The sequence below is a fragment of the Anoplopoma fimbria genome, chromosome 17 (genome assembly GCF_027596085.1).
Source record: "Anoplopoma fimbria isolate UVic2021 breed Golden Eagle Sablefish chromosome 17, Afim_UVic_2022, whole genome shotgun sequence".
Classification (NCBI taxonomy): Eukaryota; Metazoa; Chordata; class Actinopteri; order Perciformes; family Anoplopomatidae; genus Anoplopoma; species Anoplopoma fimbria.
This window is the reverse complement of record NC_072465.1, coordinates 345257-364950: the sequence shown is the minus strand read 5'-3', so window position 1 is coordinate 364950 and position 19694 is coordinate 345257. Positions and strand designations below refer to the sequence as shown.

General features: G+C 40.0%; 1 protein-coding gene across 1 annotated transcript in view; it reads right to left on the bottom strand.

Annotated features, from left to right (window-relative positions):
• Positions 1-16320, bottom strand: part of LOC129105488 (retinoic acid receptor gamma-A-like) — a 34954-nt gene extending 18634 nt beyond the window's left edge. Inside the window, exons 1-2 of the mRNA XM_054616540.1 lie at positions 16191-16320; positions 4483-4886 (exon numbers count right to left, since the gene is read on the bottom strand). Of these exons, the coding sequence (XP_054472515.1) occupies positions 4483-4651 (169 nt within the window). The 5' untranslated portion in view covers positions 4652-4886; positions 16191-16320. The remainder of the gene's footprint in view (positions 1-4482; positions 4887-16190) is intronic.
• Positions 16321-19694: the final 3374 nt, after the last annotated feature.

The window sequence follows — 19694 nt, the reverse complement described above, 5'->3', positions numbered from 1 at the left end:
GTCTCAGTTTCTTTCACTTTTAAAAAGACATTAACTTTAGATTATTTTAGTCGGGCAACTTGCAGATCGTTGCCTTTCTCACACACATAGACACAATTTGTAAGAGGAGCGAGTCATATTACTACGATTCACAATCAGGTTCTTTTGGCTATTCATCCTGTCGTCATGTCTGACACAAACACACAGAGCTGAACAATGGTCTCTCTCTCTCTGTCTCTGTCTCTTTCTCCAGCAGCAGCTCCGCTGGCTCGGCCGCAGATATTTGCACAAAGTCTCACTGCGGTCATCAGCAAGCGCACAAATATAGTCACAAATGTGAGGCAATGAGTGCAAGACTGCTGGTTTGTGATATTCATGGGTGTTGGAATGTGCAGCCTACAGGGTGGAAATGTGTGTGTGTGTGTGTGTGTGTGTGTGTTCGGACGCACGGACAATTATGTGTGTATGTGCTTAAACAGAGTGCCTGTGATGAAAGAAACAAAGAAAAACACACAAGTCTCGCTCTGTGCCTTTAGGTTCAAGTTACTAATATCACACACACACTCACACACACACACACACACACACACACACACACACACACACACACACACACACACACACACACACACACACACGCGCACACACACACACACACACACACACACACACTAAACATTACAAAGAACAAGATGTGACTAGTTCAGAAATTACGAAAGGACATTGTGTTCATTGTGGAAAAATGTATTTTCCTCGTGATCGCTACAGACAGATTTTTCTTCCTTTTCATAACGAAATTTTGATGTAAACAGAATTTTAATCCTAGTGTCATGAAAAAAAGACAAAAATACATTTTAAGAAATATTTTCTTAAAATACAAAGATGGTATCATGTATTTACACTAATTCCAGGAAGCACAAGGCAGATAGCTTTAACCCAAAAAGAGTTATTTTTGTGCTCTAATACTAACTCCCTTTTCCTGCTGCTATTAGGAAAAGAGGACAGAAATTACTGTATGATTGAATACAGAGCAGGGAGCTTTTGATGTGGATATCCGCTAATTTTACATCTAGGGATGTTTTGAGTTTCATCTCATTAGAGAACAAAGTCAAGTCTTCTACTCACACTGATAAGGACCTGGTTTGAATTACTTGGCAAATTCCACTTAAACCTCTTTAGTAATTTTGTATAATTTTGTACACTTTGCACTAATGAGAGATAAGAAATGTATTCTAGCTTCACTTAATGGTAAAGAATGGGCTCATTATTTGCACTATTGGTCTTCCTCTTTCAGCATAATCTGTATTGAAAACCCTTGTTGGCTAATTGCCACTACAAACTGTCAGTTTACACGAGGGATATCTATAGAGTTAACAAGATTTTTCTTAAATAATTTCTTAAAATCTAGTTGATGGATAAATATGTCAACTCCTTTGCCAAATCATGAGCAAGATTCAAGAGTGTGAGCCATTCCCTGCTGGCAGTCACAGTCAGAAGGTCCATCCGTCCTCGAATAATCCCTCTAACTTTGGTACTGTGTGTTAAACTCAAGGCGGTTTAACCCCTCGGTCAACTCAACACGGAACGGAAACCAACAAGGATTGGAGATAAGTATGGTTGCATACAGTTCCTGTATTTCAAGGTCATCCTGCTGAGCATTTCCATATGGTCTCATCCAATATGTGGAGCTCTTTTGACATTTTTCTCTTTTCAACAGGAGCTCTAGACAGGCCATCAGGGACTTTATTCTATAACGCGACTGTGAGGGTGAACTCTTGCAACAAGAGTGGATGAGAAGAGTGCTAGCTTTCTGTCTTTTGGAAAACCCAGACCACAGACGAATGGTTTGTCATAACAGGGAAGGTCCTGCCGTCCAGGTAGCAATGCCACTTTTCCAAACGCCCTCACCTCTGCCAAACATTCCTGTTGTGGGGTTGAAAACCTCTTTGCTGGATTTAAGATGAAAGCATTGACCTACCAACTTCCCAGTCCTGTTTGTTGGGGCCATAACTGCACCAAAGACTGCCAACATCGCTGGCATCTGTGCACATGATGAAGGTATTGGGGAAATCCGGGTGCCCAAGAATTGGTGGGGAAGCAAGACGCTGTTACAAGGTCTTAAAAGCCGCTTGGCAGGCTGACATCGAGATGAATTTTGACTTTTTCAAAACATTAAGAGGCTTTGCTATTTATGAAAAGTTGAGAACAACGTTGGTCCCAGCCACCCTTCCCAGATAGCTCTGAAGCTCCTTGATTCTATGGCATAGGAAAGTCCTGCTTTGACAAAACCAGTCAACTGTCAGTTAGATTGCTAGATAGGGAGAAGACGTTATATTAAATAATATACAGTCCTGGAAGAAAATCTAAATGTTGTGAGAAAAAAACCCCACTTAATTCAATGCAAAATCCTGTAATTATTACATTATTCTGATTTGTCATTACATTTTTGGAAATAAAGGATGCACATGTTAAAGTGAGGAATCACATTATCTGGAAAAGTAATTGTTGAATGTTCATATTATACTATTTATAAATGTTTTAAATGTGCACGATGGGTCAATTAACCTGACATTAGAAGTTACTGCACCTTTTATCTATTTTGACATTGTTGAAATGCCACAACATTGTTGTTGATGTTTTTAGCTTGGTTCATCACTTGTCTTACTCCACTATATGCTCAACATATAATTACCAAACATGTTTATATGAAGGCAAAGAAAAACAAAGAGAGGACAATTCAACTTTTAACTGAAGTTAGGTTTGGGATTATTTAATTTATGTTGTTTGTGGTCTCATTACTACAAGCTTAAGAAATCAAATGTGGTTTTATCACAATCTAGTACAATAGGTTTTCTGGCCATTTTGTTTTGTCACATTAGACCACATGTATTGTCATCGATCTTGAGTGACATAATGCGGCCCGGCTCCTCATATCTTTCTGTCTCTGTCTGTAAATGTATAAAAGTCCCAGAGGAAACATGTCAAAGATGTAATGGCATTTTGAGTGCTAGAAGCCTGGTCGTAGATAAACAGATATCAGCTGCTCACTGAACACATTATCTGTGTGCAAACAATGACACACACACACACACACACACACACACACACACACACACACACAACACACACACACACACACACACACACACACACACACACACACACACACACACAGTCACACACACACACACACACACACACACACACACACACACACACACACACACACACACACACACACACACACACACACACACACACACACACACACACACACACACACTGATTGACAGCAGGTATTTCTTCACCAGATGCAGTGTAAAGTGTTTAGTCTGGACAATGCACAGTCTACAGAATATTGATCAACGTGGGGATAAATATGGATGCAAGGTAGACATGTCATCAACATGATTAAACTGACAATAGTAGCATTCATATAAACACACTAATGGGTTTAAGCTACAGGTACCTGCATCTATTTATTCAGAAATTGCAAAAGTTGCATTGGACAGGAAGTGAGGAAAAAAATATAAACTATAAAATATAACGTGAACTAAAAAGAGATTACAAATTTATGATGAAACTATCATGCATAACTTGAAATTGCACAAGCGTTACAGGAAAGTAACAGTGTGGAGTGCAAGGGTCAGAATTATAATTAAGTTATAATGCAGTGCTGTAAAGCTGTGATGTCTGAGTAATATAAGTATACACAAAGATGAGTGAAACAAAGGAAAACATATAAGGACAGAAGTAAATAGGAAAAACAAAGTAAATTGTAGTATATCAGAGCCAGTTAAAAAAAGAAAGTAATTCAACCTTCAAATCAAATTCATTTTCAAAGTACACAATGTTGATAGTCTTTGCTTGACTCTCTCTGTGGTCTGGCAGATTTCTTTGTGAAGTGCAATAGTGCCCCCTGTGACTCAAATGGTCTCTATCCAAACACACTGCTTTTGGAGGTTGAAATGAGAAACTCTCTCATCTGCCAAAAGCCCATCCTTATTTGAGGAAATTCATGTTTCTCTGTTCTAACGATGATTCGAAAGATTTAGATTCTATGGAAAGCGTCAAGTTACACAAGGGACCATGCTATGTTTGTGTTTTTTCCAGCCTGGTTTACCACATGGAAAAACTCTTCTATTCTATTCCATTCTTTTCCTTCCTCAATGCATGATTTAAAGCCTGATTATAGCCTCTTGACCCTGAAGACAAAATTGTGGAGAGTCTTAACTGTTTTATGCAAAACAGACACACTATCTTATCATGTGTTAGTGTGTGGGATCAGAATTTCTTGCCTTCTGATTCAACCTCTGAACAGCTGGATCCCTCATGACAAGTGATTTGCAAAGAAACATCTTAAGATATCTTTTTTTTTCAAGAGTGTTTTGTAAACGTACATCTTTTAAAGCAATACGCTCTGTTACAGTGAAGTTTAACACATTTCCATAGTTGTTTTTTGTAAGTTTTGTAAATGATTAATACATTATTTTTATTACTTACACAATGCAGCCATCTCTTTGGGAAGGTCTGCCCCAAACCGGCCGAAGAGGTGGCTACTGGCCAGCAGGTCAAAGGGGGAGTGGCTCCGCATGGAGTTAAAGGTGAACGGGTACATAGCTCGGGGGAAGCCGGCCATGTGACGCACTTGGTGCTCCCTGTTGGTTGCCATCCTGAAAAGTGCTGCTGCTGGTTTGGATGACTTTTCTCAGACTGTCTCGTTGTTTCGTCTTCCTGCGTTGACTTTTGTCAGGGGCCTGTGTTGAGTTTGAAGTGAGCTGCTGCCATTCAGCCTCTCTCAGCTGCTGGCTGCTCTGCCGTCAGGCTGCAGAGAGGCGAGAACGATGCTGATGAAGGAGAAAGACGGACCAGGAGTCACTTGACCAGGACTTGAGCAGGTCCAAACTCTGTAGAAAAGACGGGAAGAGAAGGTTAGATACTGAAACTCACTTTACCAAAAACCCAGTAGCCAAACCTATTCCTGAAATATATTAGACAAACTCTAGAAGAGGAATAACATCATAGAAGACAGAGAGCAAAAAGAGAGTGCTGAAGATACTCTCATGCTTTTTGTCTGTCTTCAAAGTAGTGCAATGATTTCAGGCAAGCCATATGATTTCAATCAGCAGAACTGTATTATAAAGGGTCTCTCTGTTCCCTCTGCCAGCCTGACTCTAGCCAGTCTGCTTGAGAACAGCCAGCCACAACATGGGTACAATTAACCCTTTACCACAACAGACACACATGACCTACTCATTCTCACTGTACACCACACTATAAAACCCTCCTCTGTGCCCTCTGTGAAGCACAGAAACCGCTGAAGGTTTGTGATGATCAACATGTCTCACCTTTTCTGTCTCTCAGTCACTCTGTGACCCTGTCAATAAGTGAAAAGACGGCTGCCCTCCCCACTTTCTCCCTGACTCTCTCATCCCCTTCAGTGATTTTATGAGTGGGTGGAGCTTTACTCTCTGTGGTGGAGCTGTGTGGTAAATACAGCTCGGCAAAAGAATGTCTTGTTTTTTTTGGGCCAGCTTTGGCATGGGAATCAAACACCCAGGGTGGGAGAGACACAGAGGGAGAGAATTATTAATTACCAATGAGCCCCATTTTCACTACTAAAAAGAACACACAGATTCAGTCGAAATACATAGTGAACAAATATATATTGAGAGGAACAATCTGTCCATTTAAATAGCAAACACCTGTCTTTGAGTCTCGTTTGTGCCGACAGACTACTAAGGTGCTGAAATACAAGTACAGTAACATATATACTGTACATGTATAAATGCAAAGGGTCGCCCCATACTTGATTGAAAGTAAACGGTTCCACATGTGGAGGTTAAAATACCGGCCACATCAGATCCCTTTTACAGGACAGAGACATACACAAAGACACACATGGTCACACCAAAGCAATACCTCTTAATTTAGCACGAGTACACGATTCCTCAAGTTTCATCTTAAAGGGTAAATTCACTCAAATTACCTCTTTTGTTTTTGTGGTATCTCAACATGCAGATTAGGATTTTATTTGCTCAGGTTTTGAGATATCTCTTCTGAGATTTTTCAAAACCCCAACCCGATACAATTGAGATGAATGAAAGCTTGTTCATAGTACACACAGAATTCAACTAGAAATGCAACAACCACTGCTGAAATGTTTCATTGAATGAGTTAAAAACTACAAATTGCCCCTGTCTACACAGCAAGCATATTAGAAGTGTTTTTCATGCGCACGTCTCATGCAACAGATGCGCTCTCATTTAAATCAGTGCATCTGGCTGCACTGGCGCTATGCATCTAAGCTGCAGGTCACTGTGTAATGCATCATTTTGACTGTTTCACTCTTCCTATTAACATAAACTCTGTGTGTTTAGTTCCTTTAGATGTATTAGCCCTGTTAGCTGTCCGCCAAATCGCCCAAACTAAGTGATAGATATACATACATACATACCTACAACAGTCTAACGAGGCGTGCAAATCAAGACAAGCACAGTTCCAAACTCTTAGCAGGGACAAGAGTCCAACCTGAAGCAGTTGTTGATCAGTTGCGGCCCCTGCCAGCCAGTAGTCAGGAATCAGCAGTCAATGACGGTATAAAACAATAAAATATGCATATCAATGCAACCACGAGAGGTCCTTGAGCATGCAGTCATTAATGAGCATAAAAACCATTATACAGTTGAGTCCAGCAGTACGCTAGATTAGCCATGGACAGACAGACAGACACAAATATGCATGCAAACACACACACACACACACACACACACACAACACACACACACACACACACACACACACACACACACACACACACACACACACACACACACACACACACACACACACACACACACACACACACAAATACATCATCTCCTGGTGGAGATAAGAATAATAAAAATCACATGTAAATCTAACAGGAACATGTTTTTTCAGGAACAAGGTCCCAGTTAATCCCGATAATCTGTGAGAAATTCTCTTCAGTAGAAAGTAGTTCAAAACCATTCACCTCTAAAATGATAGGTGGACATCTCAAAACCTGGATCAATATGTCCCAAACTGTTTGGGATGGCTCGGTTTCACGAAGGCTAAATGAAAAAAATAGGTTTGCTCTGATGAATACATGTTTTATTTTTGAAACTTTAGCTGCTGCACCTTATTACAAATCTCTAACCATAATAGTGTGCTCCAGACTTCATCAGTCCAGATCCAATGAAAATGTGTTTGCTGTTTAATTACTGAAGTCTAATACAACATCAATGCAATAAATTCTATCTTCATTAAGATTAGAATGTTAAGCTCTTGTTGAAAATGTTTTAAAGAGGTGTGGATTCAATTTGGAGGCTACAGTTTGTGGTGCTGTTGATTTGTATTGCATCCCACTGAGGGGTGTTATTAATATTTAGTCAACCCTCACTGATAATGATGAATTAATCATCAGGCATCTGTGCTGCTACTATTAGAGTAAAACTTGTCAACGTCCTTTTGTTGTAGTGGCAGCTATTTCTACCTCCATAAGTGAGCACACACAGTGCATATTACACTTTCACACACAAGCCACAAAGTCAGCGCAGTAAATGTTGTTTTTAAAGTCATATTTCCCATATTGACATTTTTTCTGTAACTGCTTGGGTCTGCTGCGGTTTTTCTTCACTGCGAGGGCCAGTTAGGGAGAGTCCCTGGAACTATTTTCACAAAGAACTTTTGTATTTGAGGATCAGAAAATGTCAAACACAGGTTGGACAAAGTGTGTAGTGATTAAAAAAAGTGATTACATACATTGTGTGAAATGGTGACATTTTGCAAAACATTAGCAAGCACATGCCTCTCTAAAAGCAGAACACAGAAACATACAAGCACGGGCATGTGGGCTGCAGAAGTGAACATACACAGATGTTCTGTGGCTTTAATCATGTTCATGGGCAAGTAATCAGTGGAAAACACACTGCGTTCACACATGCTGAAGCACCATTGAAAGATGCAATTGACCTTGAAGAATGAAGGGGTAAATATAGGACGAGGATCCCTCCACAGATGCAGCTTTTGAGTTTTTCAGCTTGAAAAGAAACTTCAAGTTGACTCTTTAACCAATTTAAATTCAAAGACTGAAATCACCAGTATGAAAGCCAGATGTATAAAAGGATCGGGATGAGGGGAAAAGAAGTGTTGAAATCTGAAAAAAAAGGATGGAAAATGGTAGAGGGAAAGAAAGGGAGGGAGTTTCAAGCATCTGGCAGGCCATGTGTAAGAAGTGAACAGAGTCCTATTAATTAGGGCCATACTGGTAACTGGATTAATAAGAGAAAGGACGAACTGTGGTAAGGCAGCATGGGAGGAAGCAGAAAAAATGGGCGAAGCGGTTACAAAAAAACATACATAAAAATAAAGCAACGGTTTTATTTCCACTAATAAACTACGAAATAACGTGTGCCCAAGCCAAGGAATGGTTTCTTTCACTCTAATGAGTAACACCCCCCCGCCCAGCCCCCTCACTCTCCCTCCAGGGGGAATACACCTTGGGTAGGACAACAAAAGCAGTGCTGTGTCTCCGGGCCTCCAGGCCTCAATGCTGCTTTTATGAGACCTAGCTGGGTCAGGTCAGACTGGGTCACCCGGTCCTGGTCCTGCTGACACACCAACACCGATATTCACACACACACACAACTGATGCTCCCTTTTCCCAGACTATGGGGATTAAAACGCTTTAGTGTAAAAGCGTTGGGGCTTTCCACCTCATACAGTCAACTTTGTTTGTTTTCGCAAACTGCGCTTCTTTGAGCTACCTCATTGTGTTCAGCGAATTGCTGCAGCAGTTGTTCAAAAACAATTTTTTGAATAACATGTTTTAAGTGCTTATTAGCAGAAGCATCTGGACCTAGTTTCCCTGTGTGTAATTCCGACTAAACTTAGTTTTTTCCAACCCAAATCAGATTGAAGTTATAGTTATGAAACAAAACCCCCACACACGCCAACACTGAGTCTGTCCACACTAAGCTGTTTGTCATTTACATGTGCCTTGACGTGTCCAGAGAGTGTTAGAGAGACAGAATGACAGAGAGCCCACCTCACCAATTTTGCAACATGTAAGCTGTATATGATTTATTTTTGCTCACTTTGACATGTTAAACTAATTAAAGCAAACAGCATACTTGCAACCACTGCATACAAGAGCCTTGTAAGACTCACAATTTGTCGGCAACAATCACTTGCGAAAGGTGACACTACCACTGTATGTTTCTGTATGTAAGCAGCACTTTAAAACTTGCCTTAGGTTTTTTTCCATAAAAACAGAGCCTACCCTGAGCCATTTTGTGCCCTTTAGGCTAGATTTAAGGTGCTTCCCCTTGTAACGCAGCCAGTTCCACCACCAAGGATGCAGCAGACTTTTTTGTAATATTTAAAAAAAATTCCTGGCACGCTCCTGGTTTTCACCTATACCCCCTATGCCATAGGGTGGGCTCTGCATAAAAATCTGTTTTATTTTGGTCGGAAAACAAAACCGTCGCACCAAACATCTGGTCAAATTTGAACTTTCTGTAAAGTGCCAGAAAGTCGACATAATAAAACCCTTACATTATGGCAGTTAACTGCTTTGTTTAGGTCTTAGAGCAATCAATCTTTGGTGTATTGAGAATTTTGGTTACATTTTCAGTAGTTTTTTTCTACACATTATAGAAAAATGTTTTGTTGGTGTGGCGACAATGTGGTGCAGCATTTTAAGGGAAATAGAGGACTGGAGAATTACAGTTAATCGTCAGTTTTATTGTATAATGACTCCACATTTAAGAGCAGAGAAATGTGTGGTAAAAGGAATCCCGTGTCAGTTAGTGAATGAAGAGCGGCACGAGTTAAACCATTCAGAAAATGGAGCTTGATCAGGGTGCGTAGATTTAAACAAAATATACATGTCTTATAGAACTAGCACTCTTGATTATCCTCAGTGTCATCATGCAAACACAAAACTATTGTAAAGTCTTGGATATTATTATAAATTAGTTGGCATGGAAAAGCAATTAACCATATCATTCCGAGCAGTGCAGAGTAAAGTTTTAATACCTTAAAGTTTGCTTAGTCGACTGCCCAGGACATTATTTTATAGACCATGTAACAGTATCCATCTGAAAGGACTAATAGCCCCTAGTTTCCTGCCCTGTTCTTACTGTTTAGACAGGCTTCGCAATGGCAGCAACTAAACAGCTCCATTGCTGCCGTACAATGTATTGCAATGTATTTGACGATTCTTTAAGTCTTTAAACAGTCCCTCTTCTTAGAGTAAAATATCTTGGTCACCATCACCTACCTTTTTGTCTTAGTTATAAAATCCCCCATCAATGCCACACAGACAGGTTTTCTTCTCTCACAATCACTGATATTCAAAGCGAACTCTTCTTGTAATAGAAGGACCAGCATTGTATGGATAGAATGAATTTGAATAGCTCTAAATTATTTTGCGTGAGTTGTATCATTGGTCAGTGCTTGGTTAGTGGTGGTTTAAGTCGCCTCTTCTGTCTCTGCTACTGGTCCCTCCTGTAATGTTGTAAGATGTGTTCTATACTGAATTTGAGATGTAATAAACATTAAGGTGACTGGATGGATTATCTGTAAAACTAACAGTTCTTGATGTAAAGGTGATCATTTTGACTTTAATAAGCCATTTAGGTTTTTTTAGTAACTGTTTATTTATGTCAACTTAATGTTTTTACTGTATGTTATCAGGAATGAAGCAAAAATTACAAAAAAAAATCACTATTATTTGCAGTGTATCAGCAGTTGTTCTTCAGTAAAACCGACACAATTTGAACTATTCATGGTCAACATTGTAATTTTACGGCAAGGCATGGTGTACAATGGGGCATTTTCAACTTTTCTCAACTACGAAAGAGTACAAGCACATAGTAAACTTTAGGATTACAGTGAAGCTTTAGATGCAAAAGGAACATGGAAGAAATAAGAAAGGTAAATGTTAATGTGTTAGCACTGGGAAAGTTTCAACAGTATTATTTCAATTACTCCAAACTAAGACAAAAGGGAAAAACGTTTTTTATTGCGTATGATTATGTGTGTCTCAGGGTGAGCACATCAAATGGATTACGCTGTTGATGATTTTCTTCCTATCCTTAAAAGTGGATTCAGTCTGGTAAAAGTGTGTACACTTGTCTAAGATAAAAAAAAAACTAAATTTGTCAGATAAAAAACCCACTGATCTTTCGGACTGACGAGGACAAGTAAATAAACTTGTTTAGAAAGTTTTTCACATGACTAAACTGAATGTTAAAAGAATGTAAACAGGAATGTAGTGAGTGTATAAGCGTAATGAGAAGTAATGAATATAAAATGAAATAGAGAAGTCTAAACTGTTGTAACCGAGTAAGTAAAAGTAAATAAGGGTAAAGTGAAGTTTGAAAGGTTAAGTGACAATAGTGAGAAGTTCAGAAGTCTTATAATCTGCAGGAGGAAGCTGTCTGCCAGATGGCAGCAGACAGAACAGTTTGTGGCTGGTGTCTTTGATGATCAATCTGTCAGTAAATAGACATTTTTTTTAAAATGTTGTTTTCTTCTCTTCCCAACTATTTAGTCATCTTTCTTTTTCCGAACTTCCAGTGTATGGGTTCAATCCAGAGCGGTGTGAGTCAGCTGGAAAAGAGGCAGCTATTCAATGGCAAAGTGCTCCAGCTTTTTTTTACTCTCGTTTGAATTTGTGGGTTTTGTCATTGTTGTTATTTTGTGAACATGAGCTTTCATTATCTTTTATTCTGAAATCTATGAAAAGATCATGGTTTTGTTCAGCTTGCAGATGTATCTATGAAAAAAATTAGAGTATGATAGTAGCAATCACAAAGAAAGACAAATACAATGTCGAATTGGAAACCACAGAGTTTCTGTGTATGACGGCGAGTCACAGTGTAAACTAAAAGTCTGAGTGCATATGAAGGCTAAAAACTCCCCAAGAAACAGCCAAATGCAAGGAAAACATGACTTCAGCAAGGACAATTAGCTGCAAACCATAAAACCACAGTCAATTCTGGCTTTTTCTGAGAGAATGCAGCCAGGGATGATCTGTGCTGAACACACCAAGTAGAAAATGCACATACTGACACACAGAAACCATTACAGAGGGGAAAAACACAGGCACCATCACCCACAAACAACATAATTAGATTTTCCAACAAATGGCCGTACTATATTTTATGTCAAACTGACATGTAAAAATGTCTTATGACGAATACAAATATTGCTGGGCCATAAACCATCAGTGTCTGACAGCCATCTCATTACCGCAAAATGTTTCTGGCTGTGGCAAACACATATTTCCATTTTATTCAAGCTATTATGTTGTTAGCTAAGGAAAGAATGTATACACAGATGTATATTATGCTTCAACACAACATTTGATATCTGATTTTGAAGTGTTTTTACTCAGAAACATCTATCAGAATGATTGCCAGTCGTTTACAGGAAACGGGATCTGACAATTCATTTGGTCCCAGTCTCGACCTAAAGGTAATAATTCCACATTTTGGGAAATACATGATTTTGCTTTCTTACTGAAAGTTAAATGAGAAGAATTAAACATAATTAATTAAATAATGAAGATTGTTGTTCCACTTATACTTGTTCAGTGTTTGCAAGTACTTAGCTCCACCCTCTCGTATTTTCTGGTTCCACAGAACCAAGATGGCGCCGGCCAAAAACCAAGATGGCGACTGCCAAAGTGCCAGACTCGAGGATTCAAAACTGTTTTCCACAAACTAATGGGTAACTGCCTCCCCTTCCTGTATACAGTCTGAGGCCTTTATGCTAAGCTAAGTTTTGTATTCAGAATACAAACATGAGAGTCAATCTTCTCATCTAACTAAGTAAGAAAGCCAATAAACATAATTTCAAAACATGCTCAATTATTCCTTTAACTTACTTTAACTTTACATCCAAACTTAGACTTTCTTAGAATACAGTCTTCAATTCACATACATGTATTTAAATAGAATTATAATATATCTACTAAAGGGATGTTTACATCATAAAGATATGTAACCACTGTTCCCAGAAAAGAGCGTTGTTTTGCTGAATATGTTTAAAATTAAGACTGTATCTTCAACAATTCTATTTTCAAGTTGACGATCAATAAAATCAAAAGTGAGTCAGTAAAACTACATATTAACTAAAACAGCATATATCTAAAAAATACTGAGATTTTAGTATTGTAAAAAAAACTTCAAATCAGAGGATCAATTTTGAAGGGTCATTCATTACATAAACGTTTATTGTTTTTATAAGTCTTGTGTTGTTTAACTTTGAATCATGCTTTATAAGTAAAATCAATTTAAAGCTAAAATGATTAATTGATTTGTCATTGACAAAAGAATGATCTACAACATTTTGCCAATTGATTTATCAAATTCTAAATTTTTTACTCAAAACTGCCAAATGCTCACTGGTTCCTACTAACAACGTGTATATTTGCAGTTTCTTTTAATCTTCAATCTTCCACCTTGTTTATTTTTGCCACACATTGTCACTTGACTCTCGAATAACTTATAGCTCAATTCTCTGACAATACTTGGAATAACAATGTGTGAATTCTGTGCTAGCCGTGCTAATGGGGATGATGCTGCTAATAGTAATGCTTCATAAAACACACAATGTTGTCATTATGTGGAGCCAACCCTGTGGGCTGCCAGGGGTCTCCAGGTTGGAGCAGGGGTCAGCCCCTGTCGCTCCAGGCTCAGCAGCCCGGGCCATGGGTCAGGCCTAATTGAGGCATTTGGTAGGCAGCTTTTCGTTTAGTATTAAAGTGAAAAGTGTGTCTAAAGACTGCCTGAAACCCCCACCGTCTACGTATTACACACTCAAAATCGGTGCCTTGCTGTTCCTTCACGCAGCAGAGGATTAGAAGTGTGTTTAAAGGGACTTGTGGCCTGTACTGAAGAGAACCCCCGGGCCATGATTAACCACACTGAGAAACTCTTTAGACACACTGAGACACATTCAGCCTTGAATTTAGAAAAAGTGCAGCAAAAGCAATAATGAATGTTACAAGTGATTTCCAAATCTCTGAAGCCAATTGGGTACGTCAAGCCGAACCGCAGCCAGTGCATGGCTCTCAAAATAACTGTGGACCATATGTAATTCTGCAGAACAAGAACACATTTGTGTCTTCTGCTCTCAAAAACAAGTAGCAAATGCTCGCTTCTTTATTTTGTAAGTTCCAAGTTTCCATTTATTTGCAGCCAGCATGAGAACAACCCTGTACAAAATCAAACTCAGCTGACACGGACCAGCAAAGTTGGAGTTTTTTTTTTTTTTTTTTCATATTGAGGATATAAAGAAGAAAGAAGTCAGTGAGACAGAGAGAAAGAGAAAGAGGAGCCAGACAGCCTCCTCAGCCTGAGGGGCTGTCATTCTTGAAAAGTGTATCGAACAAAGATGAGATTGCAATGCAGTTAAAGAAGTCATATCCAACACACCCAAACCCATGAACACACACACATTTTTCTAGAAACTTCTTCTCAAAATGATGAAACCAAAGTAAAAAACAAGACTTAACCAAGAGCAGATGCATCCACCCTAAATGTTGAATTTTAAAAGCTGAAAAAAACCAGACCTGGGATCAGAGAGACAGAGTTCACTCAGTAGCCGGCACTCTGCTGACGTCCACTGACTGAGAAAATGACCAAGTGATGAAAACGATGATAAATGAAATCTATTTAATCAGAAGGGAAGAGGGAGGGGAAAACAAGAGTTATATATTTAGGGAGTCTGTCACTGCTCTCCAGAATGTGATCTCTAATATACCATGTATTGTTTACACCCAGTTGTTTATGTCCTGCTTATAGACTCGTCCACCTATTCCTGTAGACGTGCTGATGAGCATTCCTCCGGACATTAAGGAAAATTTACTGGAATAGATTTGTCAAGAGTTTGCTAAAGTAGCTCGCAGCGGGGGCCTCGCATTGGAGTGCTTAGCGTAGAGCGGCATGCTCAGCAGTGTGGTGTTAGCGGACAGACGAGGGCAGCTCGGATCAGCTGGGAAGAAGCACTCAGCAGATAAATAGCATCTTAATCACAATCATCAATCAAGCGATGCATCTGTACATACAGCGCATGTCGCACAAAGGATGCCATTTAAAATGATTCATAGGCCGTGTTAAAATGGGGACAGTAAGTGTATTCACACACACGCACAATGCAAAGCAGCCGTGTCAGTTATTAGACTCACAGCAGACTGCCTTGTGATATCCGGAGTAGCCCTATTTTAGTGTTTCCATCCCGCTTATGTAATTGTGTGGATGGAAACCTGTTTACATAACCTTCGGGGGGGGGGTGACTGAGTGCGTTCATACTCAGGTAGACCAGACCTACTCAGCCATTTGTGATGTTGATGGAGTGATCCATCAAGTCTGACAGCCAGTCTGTTGGCTGAGAGCCTGCGGGCTAAAGCAGCCACTTTGTCTGCTGCTGGAAAAAATGGCCCTGAGACAGTTATCGAGCTCACCTGTAGCACTCAGACAGCACCGAGATCGGAACAGAATAAAACACTGCGTAGTGACTTTTTCCTCTTATGTATCTCATTCTTTAGGGGAATTCCAACAATTATTGCATTGCCCTTTTCTTTTTCTGTGTAGAGGCCCATAGCAGTTATTAAACAGAGAGCGTAAAGCAGAGTTTTATGGAGTCAGGAATAAACTGATGTGCATCCTTCAGTGGGGCACACAAATGAGGACACACACACACACACACACACACACACACACACACACACACACACACACATACATCTCCACAAGCACTAATCTCTCACATGAAGCGGCACCGGAGCACATGCAAGTCCTGATCAGCTTTCATTCCCCTCCTTAGCTGTTTCTGTCTTTCTTTATCCCTCACTTGCAATCTCTGTTCTCAATTAAAGTTGTCCTCAGGAAACTCAATCTCTCCACTCGTGCTGTCCCAGAAACACACACACACACACACACAAAGAGAGAGAGAGAGAGAGAGACGAGAGAAACACACAGACACACATCTCACTCATGCTCTGACATGTCTTCTTTTCACACACACACACACACACACACACACACACACACACACACACACACACACACACACACACACACACACACACACACACACACACACACACACACACAGCCAACAGAAGTTATAAGGAAACAAAGATCTTGAAAAATGGAATTGAAAACCAGACTTACCAGAAGTGAGATGTGGACACGGTACACAGTGTGGTGGTTGGTGAGGCTTTAGCTGAGACGGAGCGTAGTAGTTGTGTTTGCCACGATAGAGCTCAGCCTGTTGCATTCCGCCTCCCTCTCCTTTTCCCGTCTCTCTCTCTCACTAACACACACCCTCTCTCCCTCTCCCTCTCTCTCTCTTCTCTCTCTCTCTCTCTCTTTCCTCCTGAAATCATTGTGTACTTTGATTCACAAACCCTGCCTTTGTCACGTGATCCAACACTTCAAATATACAGCACATTTTTTAACCAGCCACAGAATGCCCGAAGGAAGGGAAAACAGGGTCCAGAAAGCTTAGGTTTCAACTTGCTGCCCACCCCCTCTCTTCCCCTCTCTCTCTCTCTCTCTTTCGCTCTCTCTCTCTTTGTCTCACAGTCTCTGTCTCTCTCTGAACCTCCACTCCTTCTACACTGTACTGTCAGTCAATGCTCTTTTGTTGGACTTCAGCTCTGTGAGTGTTTGTTTGGCATTTCTAAATGTGTTCCTCCTCTGCTCAGCATCCAAAAATAAGGCCGACACTAACACACACACACACACACACTCAAACTAATGAAACAGTCATTAACTCACAGACATACACAAACACACATGCTGCAGAGGGCTGCACACCTTTGGGGATATCAGTATCAGCCCTTGGCTTTCACTCCATGTTTACAATGCCTTGACTTTGGGACCGTGGCCAGCCAATGTGGGAGTCCAGGGGCCCTGGGCCAATCAAGGGCCACTCAGTGCTTTATTGTGACTACATATCCCTGATGGGAAACAAATACTCTCAGCATTAATGTCCTTATGACTTAGGAAGATGGAAACAATAACTTAGAAAGTGGAAATGCAATGTTCACCATCAAAATGTTAGAATATAAGAAAATGAATAAAGAAAGTGCAACAAATATTTTTTACAAATTAAACTTGTTTACAGTTACATAAATTGCAACTGCTATTAAACACATAGCACATTTAAAGTGCTGCAAATAAGAAGAGTATTATTTACGCAACAAAGAATACAGTATACATATTTTCTCTTAAAAATCATACAGAGCCTGGTATATATGTTAGATGACTTCATTAAGCCTCCAAAATGCAAACTACCATGAGCTGTTTTCCATCTTTCCTAGCCTGAGAAATACAAAGGGCCATTCTCCAAGCAGTTTCCGCACCTTTAAATCAGTTTAAGTGGACTCTTTTCGTCCTACAGGATTTTCCAAAGTAAAATCAACCCCGCGGTTTTCTGGTAAGGAAGCATTTAATGGCAATAGATTTGATCCGTGATGAGATCAAACCTGGCCAGTCGGCCCTGAGGGGCAGAGCTACCTGCCTCTTCATGTCAGAGATAAACTGTCTGCTACTGTCTGACTGACTGGCCTCATGGCGAACCAGCCTGCTACAGTCAGGTAACCTTCCAAAAGCTTTTGTTCTCTCTCAGCTTGATAGTAAGGTTTTAACACATTCAATAAATGTTTTTGAGTCCTCAACACAAGTTTGACATATGTTTAGTTGAAGGTTGTGTAACAATGACATAAATGTACACTTTAGTAAAGAACTCATTCAGTTTGTCCTAAAATGACCCCTGAAAATTGAAACAAGCTTGTCATTATTATAAATGAAATTTGCACCATACAACAAATCAATGTGAATAATTGTACTTCACTACGCCAAAAGAAATTGACACCTGGATACGAAAATGAAAACATTGAGTGGAAAGAAACTGCCTAAAAATGTTAGATTTCCATAATACATCAAATTTAAAACAATACGGGCTATACAGAGGCCTTTAATTTCAGGATATAAGGGAACAAAGGGAAGTTATTTCTTCCTGCAATAATATTTTGCTTAAATATACAATAATATAGGGAGTTTTACATTTCAAAAAACATCTCAATTAAGTGTTAAAAACCTATTTTCATAGTTTTTTTTATCAAATATACTTAACGTATTTGGCAACACACTTCTGTGAAATTGACCTCTTCATGGTTTCCTGTCATACATGGTATAGAAACGACAGATCTCATCCACATGGTGAGTGAGGGATGGATAAATGAAGTAAATAGCCCGCTGTATTGATTCAATGTGTGTGTTTTCAAGAGCAGAACAAAATAAATATCTGGAAAGGATTTAGCTTGTGTGGGACTAAATGTACAAATATGAGACAGATTTCCGCCTGGTGTTTACTACCCCAGCACATTACCATACATGAATGGAAACCTTTAAAAATCATTGAGTATATTAAAATAAACACAATATTTAATGTCCTCAATTATACTTTGTCAAAATCTACATTTTCTGCTATGAGACTTCTGTCTTGGATCACTTTGTTTAACCACCTTGGTCACAAATATGGACCTGGGGACCGTCCAATCACCGGCTTCAACCATCTGTGTTACTGCCACACTTCTCGGCATCAGTGTCGGCGAGGGAGGTGAAAGGTTTAGTCCCGTTTGTGTTTCTGTGTCAGTGAAATGTGCAGAGAGGAGGGGAGGGTATAACATCTGGCGAGAACGTGAAAGAAGCATTTGTATATTTCTGACTGTGAATCTATGGCGCAGTAATAAGCACAACATGTGGATGCATGTTGAGACATGCACACACTCAGACACATTCACAGACATTTTCATTCTCTCCTGCTTTTGTTCTTGTTAAGTGTCAATGAGCGTCAAAGCTGGTTGACTCAGACAGAAGATTAGGGTCATTAGAAGGGTTTCGATGAGGCGTGCAGGTAGGATATTAGAGGCCTCTGATAAATACTGCCTAAAGATGTACAGCAAGGAACAAAGAAACAAAGGAGGAAAACTGAAGAGGAAAAAGAAGGGGCGCTTATAACTTTCTGCAGAGCTCGAAATGGGGCCCTTTTTGGCAGCGAGCAGCGGAGAAACCACAGAATGGTGCGACTCCGGAGTTGAGTGGTGGAGGAGGCAGGGGGGGGCGAGCAAAGGACAAGGAAGCAGGAGAGAGCGGGGAGGAGGGAGAAGAAAAAGAAAGGGTGAAGGAGGAGGGTGCAGACGGCAGGTTTTAATCAGCAACAGGCTGTTGGTAATGAGATCACTATCCCACTGCTCTCAGATTGATGTCATGTGAAGCTCTATGGTGCACGGAGAGGCATGCGGAGGATGACAGGCATGCTTGACAAGCTCGCTCTCTTGCTCGGGCACACACAAAAATACAAGCATGCATGCAGGGAGGCAAAGACAGAGTTACATTCACATTAAGGCGCTGGCAAATGCCCGCAAACCGAAAGACACTGGCACCAAAAGAAAAACACATGCACAAGACACAAAGACCCTTTAATACACCACAACTCCCTGCTGTTAATTTTCTTCAAGCGAGAAAAAGAGCTGACACAAATATAATCACACCCACACATACACCATAAACAAGTTTCAGCTCCCAAAGCTCCTTTATGTCTTTTCTGTCTCTCAAACAGCTAACTAACATGAACACAAAGAACATACTGTACCAGTGGTGAGTGTT